An 18,694-nucleotide genomic window follows, 5' to 3' on the forward strand; every position below is an offset into this window, starting at 1 on the left:
TGACAATTTGTTCTTGTTTTTAATCCAAGGCACAATAACATCGAACAAGGGTGGAGACCCAGTTCAGCAAGTTTCCAATTCATACCAATGTATCACAAAACTATACAACATTGAATTAAGACGTATTTAGTATAAATTAATAACAATTAGGAGTCTTTTTTTGTTTTCTCGGGCAGGATTACATGGCAGCCCAGATTAAATATTCTGGAGAACCATAGCCATAGATTCTGCGCACCTGATTTAAAACATTCAGGGCTTCACTTGCTTCATTTAACCGTACACGTACAAGTAATGTGACGCTTTGTGGGCGTCGTTTGGATAGGCCGACGTGATAACGTTCAGCGGACTTCAGAACACACGTCATTGGGAAAGCGGCAGCAACTAAAACAAAGCCAAAGAAAGGGCTTGGACTTTTGTGTGACAATACGCTGGCTTTAAAAAGGCTGATAGTGCAAAAAAAAAAAAAAAAAGTGAAGCCAAAATAAACAAAAACAAAGCAGAAAAGTGACCCAGCAGTAAACCATCCATGACTGTAAAATGCAGTAAGTCACAATTTGTGCAGATGTTAAGAAGCTTCGAATACACTAAGGTACCACCATGCGGCCAGTTCCGATGGCCTAAATGCACTTGCTTGACTTAGAAACTTCACAGCAAAAGGAGCACAAATGTGTTGCCACAGTAACACTTGACCACTGCTGGGTCCAAGGTCTCTTTGGAATGTGCTGGATGTTGCCATGACGGCATTTCCAGTGGCACTTTGCTAACACTGTTTCCGTCTGGGTCACAAGTGTCATTTGATTTTTCCACATTGATTTATATGAACATGAGATAAATAAGGGTAAATATAAATACTCCACATCATACAAGATAGATTGGAAAAAGAGCTAAAACTTAAAAAAGATCTTTGGATACTCAGTCGTGTTATGATGATCACGGGTGTGGCCAAGCTCAGATTTCAACAAAAGGAAAAAAGGGAGAAGAAGAAATGACCCAGTTTGTGACGTTCTCAAGATCAGCACAAGGGCGGACACGCTCTTTTGGAGTCAAGTGTGACACAACAGCATGCTCAACCAAAAAGAGCCCTTAAAAAAACCATCAGGGAGAAAAAAAAAGTAGCTTCCTTGGGAATTCAGCAGAATTCCTCATCGCACAGCGCCTCGCCCACCAGGAGTGAGTGTTTGTCTGGTTCGCTGAGCACCAAGCTGTGGATCGAGTGCTTGTCGGAGCGAAGCGAATTGATGGACGCCCGGCTGTAGTTGACAATGCGGTCCAATAGGCTGAGCTTGGGCGATGAGCGCCGCAGCTCGCCCATGCCGATGTTGACGCTGACCTCGGACAGGCTGCCCTGCCGCGGGCCGCGACCAAGCCGGGACTCCAGCCGGGCCTCCAGCTTCTCTGCGGTGGGCTTGGTGTAGCTGCGCAAAAAGTCGACAGTGAGACAGTGTGACTTAAAGGCGGTGTTGGTGTCGAAGAGATGATTACCATTTGAGTAGAAGCGAGGACAAAACCACGGAGACGGAAGACAACGCCATGGCGGCAGAGCCCATCCACGGCTGTAACACCAAACCAATGGGAAGGAACACACCTGAGGACGCATGTGTGACAAGTGTGAATTCTGATGTGCCACTACATCAAAAAAGGTGCAATCTGATGCAGTTTGTTTTAGGAATGTCAGAAAAACAGATTAACTGCGATTAAATAAATATAGTCATTGTTAAAGTGTTATGTTTTGTTTTGTTTTTACTCACGTTAATCAAAATTTTCAACTCTAACATTATGCCTTCTGTATGCTGATTACATCCATTTTTGTGAATTGGGCTATATGTGCTAAAGATGTTGGGGTTTAGAAAACAAGTTAATCCCACTCTGAAGTAGACACTGATTGGCTGTCGTCATGTTGGCATAACCTGAAAGGCTCCTGTTATGGGTGGGCGGGCAGATGGAATGGTAAAATTAACTTAAAAAACAATCAAATGACAACTTTAGAATATTATGTACTCTTTGTAAGAAGGACCTTGCTTACCAGCTGTACTTTAGCCTACGGCTTCAATGCAAAGCACCAAGTTGTGACTGCAGCCACAACCAATGATAGCAACCAAGGCACTAACATAATGAACCTTAGTTCTTTGTCAAAATAAAATGGAGAACAAGCAAATCTGCGAGAGGCAAGATGGATTATGGATTTTTGATTTTAAAGTTTTTTTGTAATTATTTGGTGATTGACTAAACAGCACCATGCCTCCTGATGGTGGGAAAAAAATGTTGTCAAAGACACATGTGTCTCTGATACGGCAGAAGCTAAATTACATCTACATCCGTTAAAGAAATGATATAAGTGAATCTCATTTTACTTGTTGTCTATCAATCTTTTGATCTGCCACAATAACACTGTATCTTAAACGTGAAAACTTTGGTACAGGGTTTACTAATTTTTTTTCCAATTTTGAATTCAATGAGTTAATTACAAATCTTGATCTCTCAACTTAACCACTTCACACAGATGCATACTTATTCATTGTTAAAATGGAAATTTGATCAAGTTCTATTTTACTGTGTACCTCACAAACATCAGTTTCACGAAATATTCAGGCTTTTGCGAGGAGATTATGATCTTTTACCAGCTGCGACGGGAATGCCGACCAGGTTATAGATGAGAGCGAAGACAAAGTTGATCCTTATCCTCTTGACGGTCTTTTTAGAGAGGTCGATACTGCTGACCACATCCAGCAGATCATTCTGTCAACACAGGTCAAAATGAATGAAAGACATGCACAAATACATTTCTAAAAGTGTTTCTAAAGGAGTGCATAAAGGTTAGACACATTTGTGAAAACTGATAATCATATTAAAAAGATAATTACAAAAGCATCACTGCCATGCCCTTATTTTCATATTTTTTATATATATATATATATATATATATATATATATATATATATATATATATATATATATATATATATATATATATATATTTTTTTTTTTTTTTCCCCAGCAGCTGAGGATAAAATTCAAATTTGGGTCGCACCCTGATCAAGACCACGTCTGCCGCCTCGATGGCCACATCCGTGCCTGTTCCAATGGCGATACCGACATCCGCCATTGCCAGAGCGGGTGAGTCGTTGATGCCGTCTCCGACCATGGCGACCCTCTTTCCCGCTTGTTGCAATTGCTCGACCTTGGCCACTTTGTGTGAGGGCAGCACCTCCGCAAACACTTTTCTGATGCCCACCTACAGTAATTCGGAAAGAAGATAGGTGAGTAGAAAGAGGGCTGAAAATACTATTTACAAGGTAAACCCAGGGTTATGGCAATTATTTTCCAGAACCTTGGGGGATTTTTTTTTTTAAGTGTACTACGCAAGATAGTCATCCATGACTGAAAATCCCTTATTTTACAACAATTACACTTTAAATGGCAAAAACCAAGCCTTTTCCCTGGGGGCATCCATGCCGTCCTGGCCTCAACTCCCAGGGCAGTATGCCCCACTATTTAAGAAGGACTGGTCCAAAACCCCCTTGCATTCACATATTCCATATCAAGGAAGAACACACACCTGCGCAGCAATGGCCCGCGCAGTCTTGCTGTTGTCTCCAGTCATCAACACGACCTCCAGGCCCATGGCGGTCAGCGTTTGGACTGCCAGCTCAGCTTCCGGTTTCACTGTGTCTGCTATGGCTACCATAGCGCACAGCAGATCTAAAAATCAAGAGGCCAAATGTTTTATCTTTTTGTTTTGAAGTGGTAGCATCCTTGCGTTTTTGACTTCCGGCACTTACTGTCCACAGCAACCAGGACGGCGGTGCGACCTCTGCGCTCGTGCTCCATCATGGCGTCATCGATATCATGTCGGATCTGCAGGCAATTCCTCCTCATCCACTCTCGATTGCCAATCAGGACCGTGTAGCTGACAGTCTGGGCCAGGCCTGAACACACAGCACTTGTGTAACCTCACATATTAAAGAGTAGAAATGAGCGTGTACTGTGGCGTACTGAGTGGCTGCGGGTCCATGATAAGAGAATGGGAGCCGGTTGATGTGATGGTGTCGCTGATCTGAACCAGCATGCTGTTGCGCTGGTTGTTGTCCTCATTGTCACTGTCCGAGTGCTTTGCCAGCATCTCGGTGTTGCTGACCTGACACCGAATGCCGCAGCCCGGCACAGCCTGGAAGTCAGTGCATGTGCCGAGCGACTCCGTGCCGAGCTCCTGCACGCGCATGCTCAAGTATTATACTGCCGCTCAAAAAAAAAGGACTGAAGTGCTTGAAAACATGAAAACTAACCTGCTTGCAGTACTTAGTGATAGCTGCTCCAAGAGGATGCTCGCTGTTGTTCTCCGCCGTTCCCACGATGGCGAGCAGTCGCGAGCGAGGCATCTTGTTGCCCTCCACAACTATTTTCACCTGGACGACGTTCGGAGCGCCATATGTAATGGTCCCAGTCTTATCAAACACCACCGACTGGACCTGTGCTTGGATGTTAGCTTCAAGTCAGTTAAACAGACACAAACCTGTTGTGGTGGTTGACCGAAAAAATTGGATCTGTACTGTTAAAACATCTTCGCATTGTGTTTGAAAAAATTACTCTGTGACAATTAGATTATAACAGGAATGTTTTGGGTAACCAAATTTAATGTAATGCTTTTTAATACTGTGACAGAAACAAAAGTTTTCTTTTCAAATTAAGAGTAAGCTTTACGCTGGTATAGAGAATACCTGGCTGAAAAAGTGTTTCATTGAAATATGGCTGAGAAACACTGACCCTAAACTACAAATACTCAAATTACCAAATGTGAAGTCAACGCATTGCCTAAGTACTATAATTAACACACCTTATGAGCCATTTCCAGAGGTTCCCCTCCTTTTATCAAGATTCCATTTTGGGCTCCAACACCAGTGCCCACCATGACAGCCGTCGGAGTCGCCAAACCGAGGGAGCAGGGACAAGCGATGCATAACACAGTGATGGATGCCTGGAAAGCAAAGCGAATCACCGCCTCCGCTCGGGAAATGCTTTTGTCATAACCCTGTAAGGGATTAAGGGAAGAGGAGGGAAGAGTTGTTTGTGATGTAGTTTGCTTTTATATTTTTTATATGATTACTCGATTTGCAGTACTTCAATTAAAAACCTCACCGGAAAGTATTTTTCCACCAGAGGGAAATCAAGAAACCCAATTACAATCCATGAAATCAAAGTAAGGATTGACACGCCAACGATGAATGGTACAAAGTAGCCACTGATCTTATCAGCATACTGTTGAATAGGAGCCTGTAAAAAAAGAAAGAAAACCGCAGTGAAGCAGACAACTTCGCAACATTGATTAACAAACATCCCATGGTGCACCTTTGAAGTCTGTGCTTCTTCAACGAGTTTGACAATCTGTGACAGTGTGGTGTCCATGCCGACATGTGTAGCGCTGACCAGCAGAGAGCCGTTTTGGTTAATGGAGCCGGCAATCACAACACTCCCCGGCTTCTTGGTCACGGGCATGGCCTCACCTGAAGTTTAAAAGTGACAGCTGCTCAAAAAGGAACTGTCTACAACAACCAGCGCTCAGTTTTGAAGGTACACATTTCTTAGCCCTTCTATAGTGTTACACACCTGTGATGAGAGACTCATCCGCCATAGAATGCCCATGAAGAACTCTGCCATCAACAGGAAACTTTCCACCAGGAATGACTTTGACCACATCTCCCCTCTGCACCAGCTCAACATTCATTTGATTCTCACTGGAAAGTGTCAAAAAACTCTCATGCTTTAAAATGTTTTCAACAAGGCAATTCTACATTATACTGTAAAAATGTTATGTATTCGATTGTATTGTGTAAATATAAATACAAGATGGGGACAACATAATAATGAAAACCAATACAAAAGCTCTATCAAATATTCCCATAAAAAACAGTTTGTCGTTTTAAATGACAATATTAAAGGTATTAATTTAACAATACTATTTGCATTTTCAAGTTCAAATGGCCTTAAATACATTGACGTCAAGAAATTAAAGCTATGAACTTGAAAATATACAATCCAAGTCATGAATCATCATCCGCATCATAAAGCTGACCGAGAAGATGTGGAAAGCTGTTATCTGGACAAAATGTGTCTTTTGAAGACTCTAAATTAAAAAAATAATGTGTTTTGATTATTAAAAATTTGTTTACCAAATAATTCATTTTTTCAAAGTGTCAAAAGTTTCAAATATAATGAGGGAGAAAGAAAAAAAAACGAATTCGGGGACGTTTCCAAAACTGTTTTTTTGCCCCATTTTCCCTAACCTCCACCGAGTTCCATGAAAAAACACAAACTTGGTTGATGTCACTGACGCGCCACAATAGGGCTACTGTTGACCTCCTTTCACGTCAAATGGCACTCAGAGTTGAAGAAATTTATAAAAATCTAAGAAAAAAAAAATCTTGATTTCCTACAAAAAGGCCCAATGGTGATCAGTTGGCATTTGACTTAACTCATACTATCCTACAAGTATACTCAACAATTACATGTTTGTTTTCGATAACAATGGGCAGGGGAGTATGTGATTCTGCTTAAAATATCTAACACGGAAACATCTTTACTGATGAACCACCACCAGTAGATAAGACTCTATGCTTTCAATTGGTAAACTTGGTGTATATATAATCACTGAACACAATATCATGCGGGTATTTAAAAAAGTCAAAACTCTCTAAAATGACTGGCAGTGAATGAGTCAATTGTTACAAGCAAACTAAACTAAACTCATAGCAAAGCAAGTGTCCTGTTTTCTGTACACAAGACATGTCCAAAATACAAAATATAATAACCCCTTAGGTTCTCCTAATAAGATACACCATCTTGATTTGTGGTTTATCTGAAAACAAGTTATATCTATTCCTGAGAAGAACAAACATGGATTTCCCATTGCATCATGTTGGCCTTGTCCGGTCGGCAATTCAAGAACAAAAATGTACACAGTGGGCAAAAAATGGCGAGCCATACCTTAGAATAGTTAAATCACTACCAAGCGTGACCACCGTGGCCTCGGTGGCTTGCAGAGACATGAGCTTGGAAAGCGCTTCAGACGTTTTGCTCTACAAGAAACACAAAGAAAACCATTTTGGATGCAGCCATTCCACATGGGACATTCCAGGCCTCATCATTCATTTGAACCTTGGCTATCTGTTCCAACCAGCGTCCCAGGGAGATGAAGACAAAAAGCATGGGCGGCGTGTCAAAAAAGGTGATGGGGTTGACTTTTGCCTTCTCCACCATGGCCACGAGGAGTACAATGGAGGAGTACGTGAAGGCGATGGAGGTGGCCAGGACTATGAGCACGTCCATGTTGGCAGATCTGTGCTTCACTGCTTTGTAGGCTTGTGCGTAGAAGTAGCGACCGCCAATAAACTAGTGATGGACAAATGAAGCTTGGTGAAGCATTTGAAATATTTTTTAGACTCCTCCAGATGGCACTCTTGATTGGAATTAGAATTTAATTTGCACCAGCCTTAATCTTTAAACCAAGAGCACCATCTAAAGGAGGAAAAAATACACATGCTTAATGAAGTTTTATTTTCCCATCACTAAAATAAACTAGAGGAAGACAATTGTGAAAAAAGAAGGCTTCATTCGCTGAGCAAGTGTAGGCGGAGCTAAGGAACCTCATAACTCACCTGCACAGGTACGCAAAAAAGGAAAGAGAGCAGGTTCATGACAGAGAGGCCTGGGAGCAACTGTCGTTCCAGGAACATAGTAGCATGAAACAGGTTGCGGTCCTCGGCCGTGGCGTTGTGCTGGTGTGAGGCGTTCATCTGGTGGTCCATGATGATCATGTATACCATCATACCCATCACCGGTACACAGAATATTAGGCTCACCAGGAAAGATTTCCTCCACCTCAGAGAGGAGACATTTGAAGATACTCAGAGAACACTGACATTTTTATCGGTTTTAAAATGTTAGCTCAGAGGTCAATGTTGATTGACCAATGGATGGCCGAAACGAAAAAATGCTATGAGTTGCTTGCTAGCAGCACTTAAGTGCTCCATATAGACTGACATAATGCAAAATGACTCTGCATACTTTAATGCTCACTGTCTGACACAGTTGCCGTTCATACTGATCACAAATTAACAACATGTTGTTTCAACTAGCAAATTTGTTTCTTAGCCCAAAACTTATGCGAAGAGATTTGACTAAAAGCTAATGTTTTTAGAGAAGAAAGTAGTGGGATTCAAGGCAGTTTAAATTAAATTTAAAAAAATGTAAGTTGGTAATTCTTAATTAGAGGTATTTTTTTTTTCCATACGAAAACTCAATATTTCATTTGAATTTTCAGGAGGATATCTACAAACCAAAAATATTCAATAGTTGCAGCTCCAGACCAAACACTGTGCGGCTTGTGAACGTCACATGACTAAACTCAGAAAACAGGTGAGCTGAGAAAATATACTATATCAATAGCCGCCATAAAAGAGTGTGTGTGTGTATATTAGTGATTAGTTAAAAAAAATGGGTGTGACCTCATCAGTCTATTCTTATTACAATACAAAAAAAGAGCTTTGTTGGAGGTAATAGGCAAGTGAGTTTTTCATCCTGGCTTGGGAGGACAGGAGATGTGAAAATAAAACAAAATGCTTTCTCACTGTCGTATCTCTTTGCTGTGGTCCAAATGGCTCCCGACACGGTCTTTCTTCACTAAAGATGCTTCAAAACCCAAATTCTAAAAACATGACAGCAAATATTTTGTTACGTTTGTTTCGTCTTAAATATAATGTAATTATCACACGCAAGTATGGAATAAATATAAATACAACGTGGAAGTATAGTACCAAAATCAGGTTGATGATGTCTCGTGGTCCTATCATTTCAGAGTCGTATTTAATGTGTGCTTTGTTGGTTGCTAAGGCAACAGAGGCATATTTAATCCCATTTTCTTTCATAAGGCTGGATTCAATTTTGTGGACACAAGAAGCACAAGTCATCCCTCTTACCTAGAAAGAAGAGGAATTAAGTCAAGAATGAAAGGTAATGGGTTCTTCAGCATTACAGACATCCCCTAACTAAATTAGAGGGAGTTTTCATACTTTTGACTGGTACTAAAAAGTGTTTTTGTTTTTTTTAAATGGTGCATACAATTCATGTTTGGAATAAACGACTGAAACATAACTCACCACTAATTCCAGATTTCCATCTGAACCTTCATAGTTCTCCATGACCGAGGCAGAGAAGCCAAGCTCGTTCACACATTCTACAATCTTAGCAGGGTCGATCATTTCAGCATTGTATCGTACCTCAGCCTTACTGGCCATTAATGCTACTAGAACGGTGTAAATACCTGCAAAAAATGAAATAAATTATATCTTGTAAATTTCGCATGATAAGGTGCATTAGGATATAACCCAAAACAACAAAGCTTCAACAGAAAATATATTACTGTCATCATAAGTCACAGCCTGTAACATCAGATATTTACACAAAAAGATGGAATGTGTAAGGTTTTTTTTTTTTTTTTTTTTTTTTAAAGGCCCCCCCTGAACTGCCTGTTCAAGAAACATCAGGCCCTCAACACAGAGTGAACACAACTGCATGTTTAGAATTACGGTAAATACATTTTTAACATAAGACATACTTGGACTATTAGACTACTGCACCAACACAACAGTAACATGCCTGTGTCATAGCCTACCAGAAGTTAAGAATTTGGTGGTGATTACCCTCCGGTGTCCAGTAAGGGGTTTTCATTAAAAAAATAAATAAATAAATAAAAAATCTTTGCCAAAACTTACCAGGTTCATTCTTGAGGTTTCGCTCAATGTTTGCCACACACGATGCGCAGGTCATGCCTCGGATCTGGATGAAGCACTTGTTGGCACTTGAGGGTTTGTTCCTCTTGCCCGTTTTGCGATCCTGGGGCATCTCTTTGAGGAGGCTGATCTCTTCTTCTTTATCATCCGCCGGTGCTACACTTGGAGATTTGAGGACCGTGGGAGACGGCACAGTCGGCGGGGAATTGGTCTCTGTTGGAGCAAAACCAAACAAAAAATGATTTAATATATTACAGTAAGAATAAAAAGTCATTTTTCATCATTCCAATAAAAATGATGACAATGTCTTACCAGATAAGAATGCATCAAAGCCCATGTCTTCTATGGCATCCCTAAGCTCTACTAAAGAGGTCAACAAAGGGTCATATTCAAAGAAGCCCTGCTTATCAGCCAAAGAGACCTGCGCTGATATGACACCTTTTCTCTGAGACATCATTCCTTCTATTGAGTGGACGCAGGAATTACATGTCATGCCCTCTATGTGAATCTTGGCCATGGATGCCAGAGGTTGGATAAAACAAGGCTGGGCTACAGCTGGTTTGACCAGCGATGGTGCAAATGTGGAATGTGCAGATGAAGCAGGTGGAGGCGAGGTAGCTGGAGAGATGAGAGGCTCCAAAGTCTGAGTTTTGAAGTTCCCCGGAGGAAGCGCTTCGATTGCTTGTCGTAACTGAGGCACCGTGATTTTCAGCGGGTCGTAACAGATGGTGGCTTTTTCTTCCTCAAGAGAGACGACCACAGAAGAAACACCAGGCAGCGTTGAGATGTTGTCTTGGATGTTGACCACGCAGGATCGACAGTGCATGCCTTTCACCGTCAGCGCCACTTGAGTTTTGTCAGTAAAGATTTTGTTCTCCTCAGAAGTCTCTAGTGGTGAAGAACCACTTGTTTTATGGGAATTGGAAAACCGTTCAACTTCACTGAGGGGCAGTTGAAGGGGGCGCGGTTTAAACTTCGCGCAAGCCTTAAAGCCGGCCAAAGAAATCTGGTCGATGATGGTCTCAACACTTATGAGGTAAGGCAGGTATACAATCGTAGCTTCCTGAGAATCCAGAACGACTGTGGAAAAATCAAATGCAGTAGTATAACATACTCAGCTTCTACAAAGATAAGAAAAATGGTTAAGAAAGGTGGGCGGGATTTCTTTTTCATTACACATTCTGGATGTTTTATTTGTTTAGCACTTTGAGTTGCATTTTTATGAAGAAAACTGCTGTGTAGATTACCGTAATTCTCCAAAGATAAGACACACTTTTGAGGCTAATGTCAGTTGGCTGTTAGCAGCCAGTGCCTGTTGCAGCTAACAGCTGCTCGTGTTAGCTGAAGTTGTTACGACATTATTTTCGATAAAAGAAGCGAGCAGACAGAACCAAAGTCAACAACCTATCCTTCTTCACAAACACAGGAATATTACTAAAACCAAGAGGATTACGTAATTGTTATGATGTTTCCAGCTGATCCAATTAAGAATGGCAAGGTATGGATGGATCTTAGTCCACTGGTTAGAGAACATAAAAAAGGTATTCCGTCTGACTCATTTGTTAGTTGTGGTCTTTTGGCATATTCCTAAAAAAATCAGAAACTTGGTAGAACACAGTAGTGTGCAACTGCAGGTATTTATGGGAAAATGAATCGCGGGAGAAAAGAAAAACAACTGCTTCGAGCGCATTCAATGTTACACTGGTGCAGCGTTTACTGGCCACTGACAATATGGGAAATCTGAAAAACACTTAACACGCAACAAATATATCGTTTACAAATATAAATTTGACCCTAAAATTAAGGGTGCGTCCTATACACAGGTGCATCCTCTATTTAGGGAATTACGGTAAGATGAATATGGAGGGGTTTCCAAACTTTTGACTAGTACAGTGTATACCAAGAATTTCCTTTTTTCTGTCTCTTAACACTTAAGGCATTAAAGAAATGAATTACAGAACAAACATTTGATTGTTTTACAATATTTTGTCCCTCAGTAATTAACTTTACGACAGAGAGAAAAAATGGCAAAAAGCAGCCAATTTTTGGCGGATTAATTTTGGGTTTGAGTAATATTTGAATAGCATGATTTATTATTCTTTTCTTTCATTGTAATGTGTATTAAGAACAACCTGCCAAAAACCTTTCTTCAGAAAAAAGTACTATTAATTGGTAGAGTCACATTTTGGCTAGAGCTCTCATTAGTATGATACAATAACTCAATGACAATACTGTATTAAACAGCACGATCAATAATTCGATCTCACCTTTGATCTTTTCAATCCCTTTCAATTTTCCAATCTTCCCCTCAATGGTAGTAGTGCATGAATGACAGGTCATGCCTTGAATGCTCAGCTTCAGCAACGCCGCTCTGCTGTCTGAGCCGCGAGAAGGCGATGTCGGCGAGTCTTTCGACGCGGCGCTCTCCGATGACGAAAGCCGCGACATGACTTCGGTCAGCTCTCGCTCGGACGGAATCGGGGACACTTCCTCCAAAAGCTCCCGCTGAGATAAAGGCATCCCTCCAGATGTTGGGATCAGCTGGCTATCAGTGCAAACGGGTTTAGTAGCGCCGGACGTAGATAAGCTTGATTCAAATCCCATGTCGTCGATGGCATTCAAGAGGGACGCTGGACTCTGTTGGCTGTCATTATAAACGATTGTGGCATTCGCCTGCTCTAAAGAGACCTGCAAAATAAGATTGCGCATGTCTTGAACAAACATTCAAAATGTTTTACAAATTGAAATTCAATGTAAAAAAAATGATTGGTTTCGACAGTTTAACTATTAACTCATTCACCAGCAGCAAAGTAAAACTCGATCTTTTGACGCCCATAACCTTAAATGGTAGTGATTTTTTTTTCCTTCCATGTAGGCAACAAGGGCCTACTGCTGTGAATCTAATCTAATTTGAAGTGAGAACTTGGAGAAATTGCCTTAATGGTGTTGCCAAGAGCAACACAGCCAAGCACTGAGCGAAATTACATTTCCTGCTACTAATTGCGCAAGGTGGGATAAAAGAAACAGAAAAAGGTTACCCTACCACAATATTTAATTGTAGACCGGATAAATGAAGTTTACGATTAGAACTGTTCTTAAAAAAGAAGTGTGTTTAGCTGACGTGTATTCAAAGTAGGCAGCGAAGAGCGGTTACTTTCTTTATTACATTTGGATAGCAATTAAAGGAACAATCCACTTGTTTAGTCATTTTCAGCAGTAAAAAGTTAACATTTTTACTGCCATTCACTGCTATAGACATCAACAATTAATTTTTACTGGGTGGCCATTGATGGCTGCAGATGTAAAAAAAAAAAAAGTGAATTAGTTGTCACTATGTTGCTAGCATATATCAAAGAATAAAAGCGGACTACTTGCAGTAAGTAATTTAATTTGCTTTTTTGCAGAAGGACATTTAACGCATTTGCTGCCATTGACAGCTGAACTCAAAGAACTCGAAGAAAGATTTTTATTGGGCTGGCAGTGAATTAGTTAATTGCTTTAACCCTTTCATTCCCGTTGGGATGATGCGATTTATCACACACCGACAGTATCTACGAATTCTAGTGGCATTTAGCAGCTTTTCCAAACACATCAAGCCAGCGCTGGCCCGACTGTCAACGCGGTAGGTTATGTTTTAAAATTTCTTGTGAATTAACATTTTACTGTGGAAAAATATTGATAATATGTGCTATATATGTGTGTTACTATAAATTATACTGATTACTAAGTATTTTGGGCTTTTGGTGATAATTCTCACTTCTCTGGCGCATTTTTTTATCGTGGTCTCCGGTATTTACAATCCTAGTGGTATTTCTTAGTGGAAATGGAAGAGGGATTTTTTTTTTTTTTTTACTAGTTTTCCAAGTATCCTAGACTTATAAACAAGCAAACAGCGTTATACTTATAAACAAGTATAAACAAACACTTATAAATATGCCCTACTTAAAAAAAATACAACAATAAAAAATGAAAGGGTTAAAAATGCATTTTGTCACTTCCTGTTGACTGAAAAGGAGATCACATGTTCTCAGGTGACAACCAATCTTTGCGCAGCTTGCCAATGTCACATGACCAAAATCCCCAAAAACAGGTGAGCTGCGATTGGTCATTACCTGAGCCAGCAGCCTGAGATGCAGTTTAAAAAAAATTCAAAACAATTTAGTCATCAAAGAAATAATAGACAAAATAGCTTTTTTCCCCTCCTGAATTAGTTAATTTCTTATTTATTTTGTTAGAATTTTTGCTCTTCTATTCAGATGAAAAAAAAAAAATACTAAAACTCGACTGCATTTTCACTATCAGCCTTTTTAGGTCAAATCAAAGACAGTGCAGGGACTAGCTTATCTCCATTGCTATAGTAGTAGAAAGTACGATTATAAACTGGGTCCATGTGACTTGAACAACATGATGATCCTTGTTCTCTTCCTTCAGAAAGCAGAAACATGTGACAAACTTCGGAGATCACTTGACTCAAGCAAAGTGGGGTGTTTAGCACTTTGGATTAGACTTTGTTTTTGTGCCATTGAAAATTCTAAATCAGAACTGACAATCCATCGTCTCGAAAAACTACTATGAGACGACTCAGGCACTAAATAAAAGGCAAACCATGTTTCCTGTGGGTGCGGCATATCGACCTGCTGTCAGAGTCCTGCGAAGGGCAGAGCTCTATCTTGAACATACAATTGCATTATCTTTGTCATTTACTCTCAGCCTGAGGGGTAAACGAAAAAAAAAAAAGACAGGCTTCAAACATGGCAATCTAAGCTTTGCAGCTACATTGAAATTACCTGCTTTCAAATCTAAACTGACATGCCAAGTTAAGAATGCACTGTCATTTTTATTCGTTTTATGCAAATGGACATGTCAATCCGTATGTGATGTCTAAAGAATTACAAGGACATGTGATTAAGATCCTGTTTCGAACTGGAAGTATATTGCAACATGTCCTCGCAGTGCCGAAACAAAAGCAGTTGCGAAATGAACAAATTTTAATTACCTTTATGTGCATTACCCCTGGCAGGGAACCAATGTGCCCCTCTATGGATTGGACGCAGGAGCCACAAGTCATGCCCCCGACACCAAGGGTGACTTCATACACACCGCCTTCCTGTGTCATGATTCTAAAAAGAAAGGACAACATTTGTCAGGCAAACATTCCACAAACTACTTGGACGGCAGGGTATAAACGGAACTTCATGGGCCATTTTTATACATTGTGGTCAAAAACTGTCGACATAATTTCCTGTTGAAAATTAGTTCATTTTACTCATTTGAATAATTGGCAAAAAAACTTCAAAATTGTATTTTTCAGACTTTCAATTTCTAAATGTGTGTTTGTGATTTAAAGCATATACTGTAGCTAAAAGAAAAGAAAAAAAAATGGCTGAGGTTTTTATATTTAGTAGTTTTTGTTTTTGGCCTAAACACAGGCCCAAGGGTCGAAGCTGGCTTGCCAAAGCATTTCATTCTCCTGCAAAAATGCTCATTTTGACGTCATATTTCAAGCTAAAATGCCAAACTGACAAATGATCTTCAACTTCATGTATTTATTTTTAGATAAGCAAAAACTTTTTTTTCCCAATTCCCTTTTTGAACTGTTTTAAATGAGTTTGACACCCCCGGTCTGAAACAACAATAGTAGTTTTTTTTTTTTTTTTTAATAGAACTTTAAGCATTGCTGCTCCAGCATGTGAGATTACATAAAAGGTACCACAAAAAAAATCAAATACGTGCATGACGATGAAACGTTCGAAAGAATGTGTGTGCCCTTAAATTTAAATCCTATAACTATATCTAGTGTGGCTTTGATTACCACAGCAAGCATATGCAACTACTCTTAGCTGTATTTATGGAGTTTTTTTATGCTTGTTTTTGGTTTTTAAACTCCATACATGATTGCATTGGACGAGGCTATTCTAAAATATATTATGAGCCATCACATGTTTTGCTACACATGAAAGTTTGAACAGAAAATGTGTAGAGTAAGTTGATGATATAATTAATCACTTTAGTATTTAAAACATATATCTTATTTTGGCCTTAAAAATATTAATTTTACGGCCAAAACAAGAACAACAAGAACAAGGAATGGTTCAAGATCATTTAAAAAATACAAACACTGTGCAAATTTTATATGGTCAGGGTATAAAGTTTTAATCACATCTGTTAGTCTCAGGTACCTTGACGGAATGGAATCAGTTCTGTTTCAGATCGATTCAGAGTCTAATGTTGTTGACTAATATTATTAAAAATTCCCCAGTCCTCATTGAATGCAGCCTCCTATTACTAAAGAATTTGGTTACGATTACTCTACAATTGGCTTTCCCACTCAATATGAGAAAAAACAAATCTGCGTATCAACCTGGTGCCATTAATTCAAGTCATGGCTTCCTGCCAATATAGCAGGGATATCATATTTCACCCCTGGGGAAGAATTTTGACCCAACTCTGGCTTTTTGGTGTGTGATATCAAAAGAAAAGCATAAAATAACATTAGGAGACGAAAATATTGCATAGACTGTCAAAACGTGATGACTTTCAATATGCCGTGCTGCTGTCCCTTCTAAATGCTTGCGAACGGGAGGTCGAGAGGTAAACCCTATAGGTGGCAAATTTAGCCCATGTCGTGCTCATTCACTGCCAATTCTAAATTGGAAATATTGTAAATTTTGGACATAATGAAAACCCGATGTTTTATCATGCATTTCCCCCAATTTTTGCATGAATCCTTTCAATGCTAAGTCACGAATCGGGTGCAATAGAAATTTTTGTGTTGACACCCCCAAAACCACCCGATGGCGCTAGCAGCCAACTTATGCAACATATGCAAGCCTTTAAATGACTTCAATGATTGGCTCAGCCTGGACTTCTGTAATGCAAAAGTCTTAAAAAGTCACAATAATCTAATTATGACAATAAATATTCCTATATAAATAAATATTTGTTACTCTTGCTATAATCACATTTTCAAAATTTTGTACAGAAAGGGGGCGTAAGTCCTCCCCCAAAAAAATTATATGTCTACAGTAAGTATTCCTAACTATGGACTTATGTCCAAAAAAAAACACATGCATTAAATTTTCTACGATTATATAACATTAACAATTGACACCCTGCAACGGAACTTCCGGTATCCGGAACGCAGAACCTATTCGGAGGACCGTTTTCACCGTATCACAGGAAGTTCTCATTCCATATAGCAAATTAGTATTAGTAGTAACCTCTTTTTTATTAATCTAATATCATCGGCTCTAAAACGGCAACATGTAAGTGACTCTTTATTGTTATGAGTTTGGTTGTAATTATGAACGATTTTAATGTTATTCATTTATGTCCTAACACCATGGCGTCCAGAAACAGAAATGACCTTGGAAGAGCGATCGTGAAATGCATCCGACTGAGCGTAGCGGGAGACACTTGCTTTGAAAAACAAGGAAATAATTCTTGCTTAGTATTCTGGCAATTTACCTTCTCAGAGGAAATTGCTTCTGGCTTGACGTACAAGAATCAGCAGACATTCAACGGGAGAGTTACTTGCAATTAGTAACACAATAGTATGATATGCAGGCAAACATTTTCATAAAGCAAGAAATTATACCAACCAACACAACAATTCAAAATAGACAATTTTTTTGCCCCAGACGGTCAAAACAACATTAAAAATAAAGTACAGTTTACAACACTGAAGTTAAGAACAGTACTGTACTGTAATGGCATTATTTTATACACAGTAAATCTTTTGGACCATGTTTTTGCATTTTGCAGTTCATGTACATTACATGTTCTAAATACTGTAATTTTTGGTTAGTAAAAAGGTTTTGGACAATATATTTTTGTGTTTTATTGCTTGTGTTACACATATATTGTATTTTGTTAACATACTTGAAAAAATCATGCAAGACTTGTACCGAGATTCCCACATAAGGATATTCTGTTATAAAAAAAGCTTGAACAACGCAGATAGGATTCCAAGAGAATACTTACTTACTGTGTGTGTGTATATATATATATATATATATATATATGAGAGAGAGAGAGAGAGAGAGAGAGAGAGAGAGAGAGAGAGAGAAGTGTGAGTGCGTGTATGTATGGATAGGGGTCATGCCACTGCATATTTTGAGGGGTTGAAAGCAAATATATATTTATATTTGACGATGTTATGACCCTTTCAAAGTCAGCTCAAGTCAGTTCAAGTTGGGTGAGAAGACCAATGTTTAAAATCAATGACACGAGATAATTATTTCAGTATTTATCCTTTCTGCAAAATGTTTGGTGGTGTGTCGTGAGATTTTTCTAATGTCAGTGGGTGCACTGGTTCAATAAATGTTAGGAAACACTAAGCTAACACGAAGCCTATTTGCTGACTTGCTACGTTGAGGGAAATGAAACAATTTTACAAATTGACTACTGAGTACGTCGTGACTTCAAAATAAAATAAGGACTTTGTTAGAACAAACTGCCAATACGAAAAAAGTAAACAGGGTGAAAATGTGGAAAACGAAAAGCGCTTACCTTATAAGTAAAGCGAGTCAGCTAGCAACATTAGCCACTTTGCTTCTTGTCGTCAGCCTTCTTTGCGTGCAATGTAGACAAACTGTCGCGGCATTGTGTGCCCGACGAGAAAGCAGCACTTAATTATAGGCCTTAAAAAATGGTTCGTTAACCCGAGACAAAAATGAACTCGGGCGAGCTCTTACGTTTTCTATTCATGCCGACGTGACTGACTGACTACTGCGACGTGACGTCAGCAAAATGGGCGGGGTTTAGTCAGGGAAATCCATAGCAACCAAACTACTGTAACCAGTTTGACCTCGCATTCGTCTTGCAGGCTGCATTTTCGATGAAACACGATGACGAGGCAACCTGTATCCACGATTACGTTGAAAACGAAACGAAACGTTTGACGACTGGTA

The 18,694-nt window shown here is 39.5% G+C and overlaps 1 protein-coding gene across 1 annotated transcript; it reads right to left on the reverse strand.

Annotated features, from left to right (window-relative positions):
- atp7a (ATPase copper transporting alpha) lies at nucleotides 1-18,498 on the reverse strand. The gene is made up of 23 exons (XM_088431158.1): nucleotides 18,294-18,498; nucleotides 14,779-14,902; nucleotides 12,050-12,470; nucleotides 10,095-10,862; nucleotides 9,765-9,995; nucleotides 9,150-9,313; nucleotides 8,808-8,969; nucleotides 8,622-8,698; nucleotides 7,650-7,872; nucleotides 7,150-7,383; nucleotides 6,979-7,070; nucleotides 5,602-5,729; nucleotides 5,344-5,498; nucleotides 5,134-5,268; nucleotides 4,832-5,026; nucleotides 4,284-4,466; nucleotides 3,994-4,207; nucleotides 3,780-3,926; nucleotides 3,557-3,699; nucleotides 3,029-3,232; nucleotides 2,619-2,736; nucleotides 1,483-1,585; nucleotides 1-1,415 (listed from the first exon to the last, which is right to left on the reverse strand). Exons 2-23 carry the CDS (start codon nucleotides 14,896-14,898, stop codon nucleotides 1,130-1,132), a joined length of 4,503 nt encoding a protein of 1,500 aa, XP_088287284.1. The 5' UTR covers nucleotides 14,899-14,902; nucleotides 18,294-18,498; the 3' UTR covers nucleotides 1-1,129.
- Between the last annotated feature and the right edge of the window lie 196 nt (nucleotides 18,499-18,694).

Source organism: Hippichthys cyanospilos, chromosome 13 (assembly GCF_059441005.1).
Source record: "Hippichthys cyanospilos isolate Australia breed blue-spotted pipefish chromosome 13, RoL_Hcya_1.0, whole genome shotgun sequence".
NCBI lineage: Eukaryota > Metazoa > Chordata > Actinopteri > Syngnathiformes > Syngnathidae > Hippichthys > Hippichthys cyanospilos.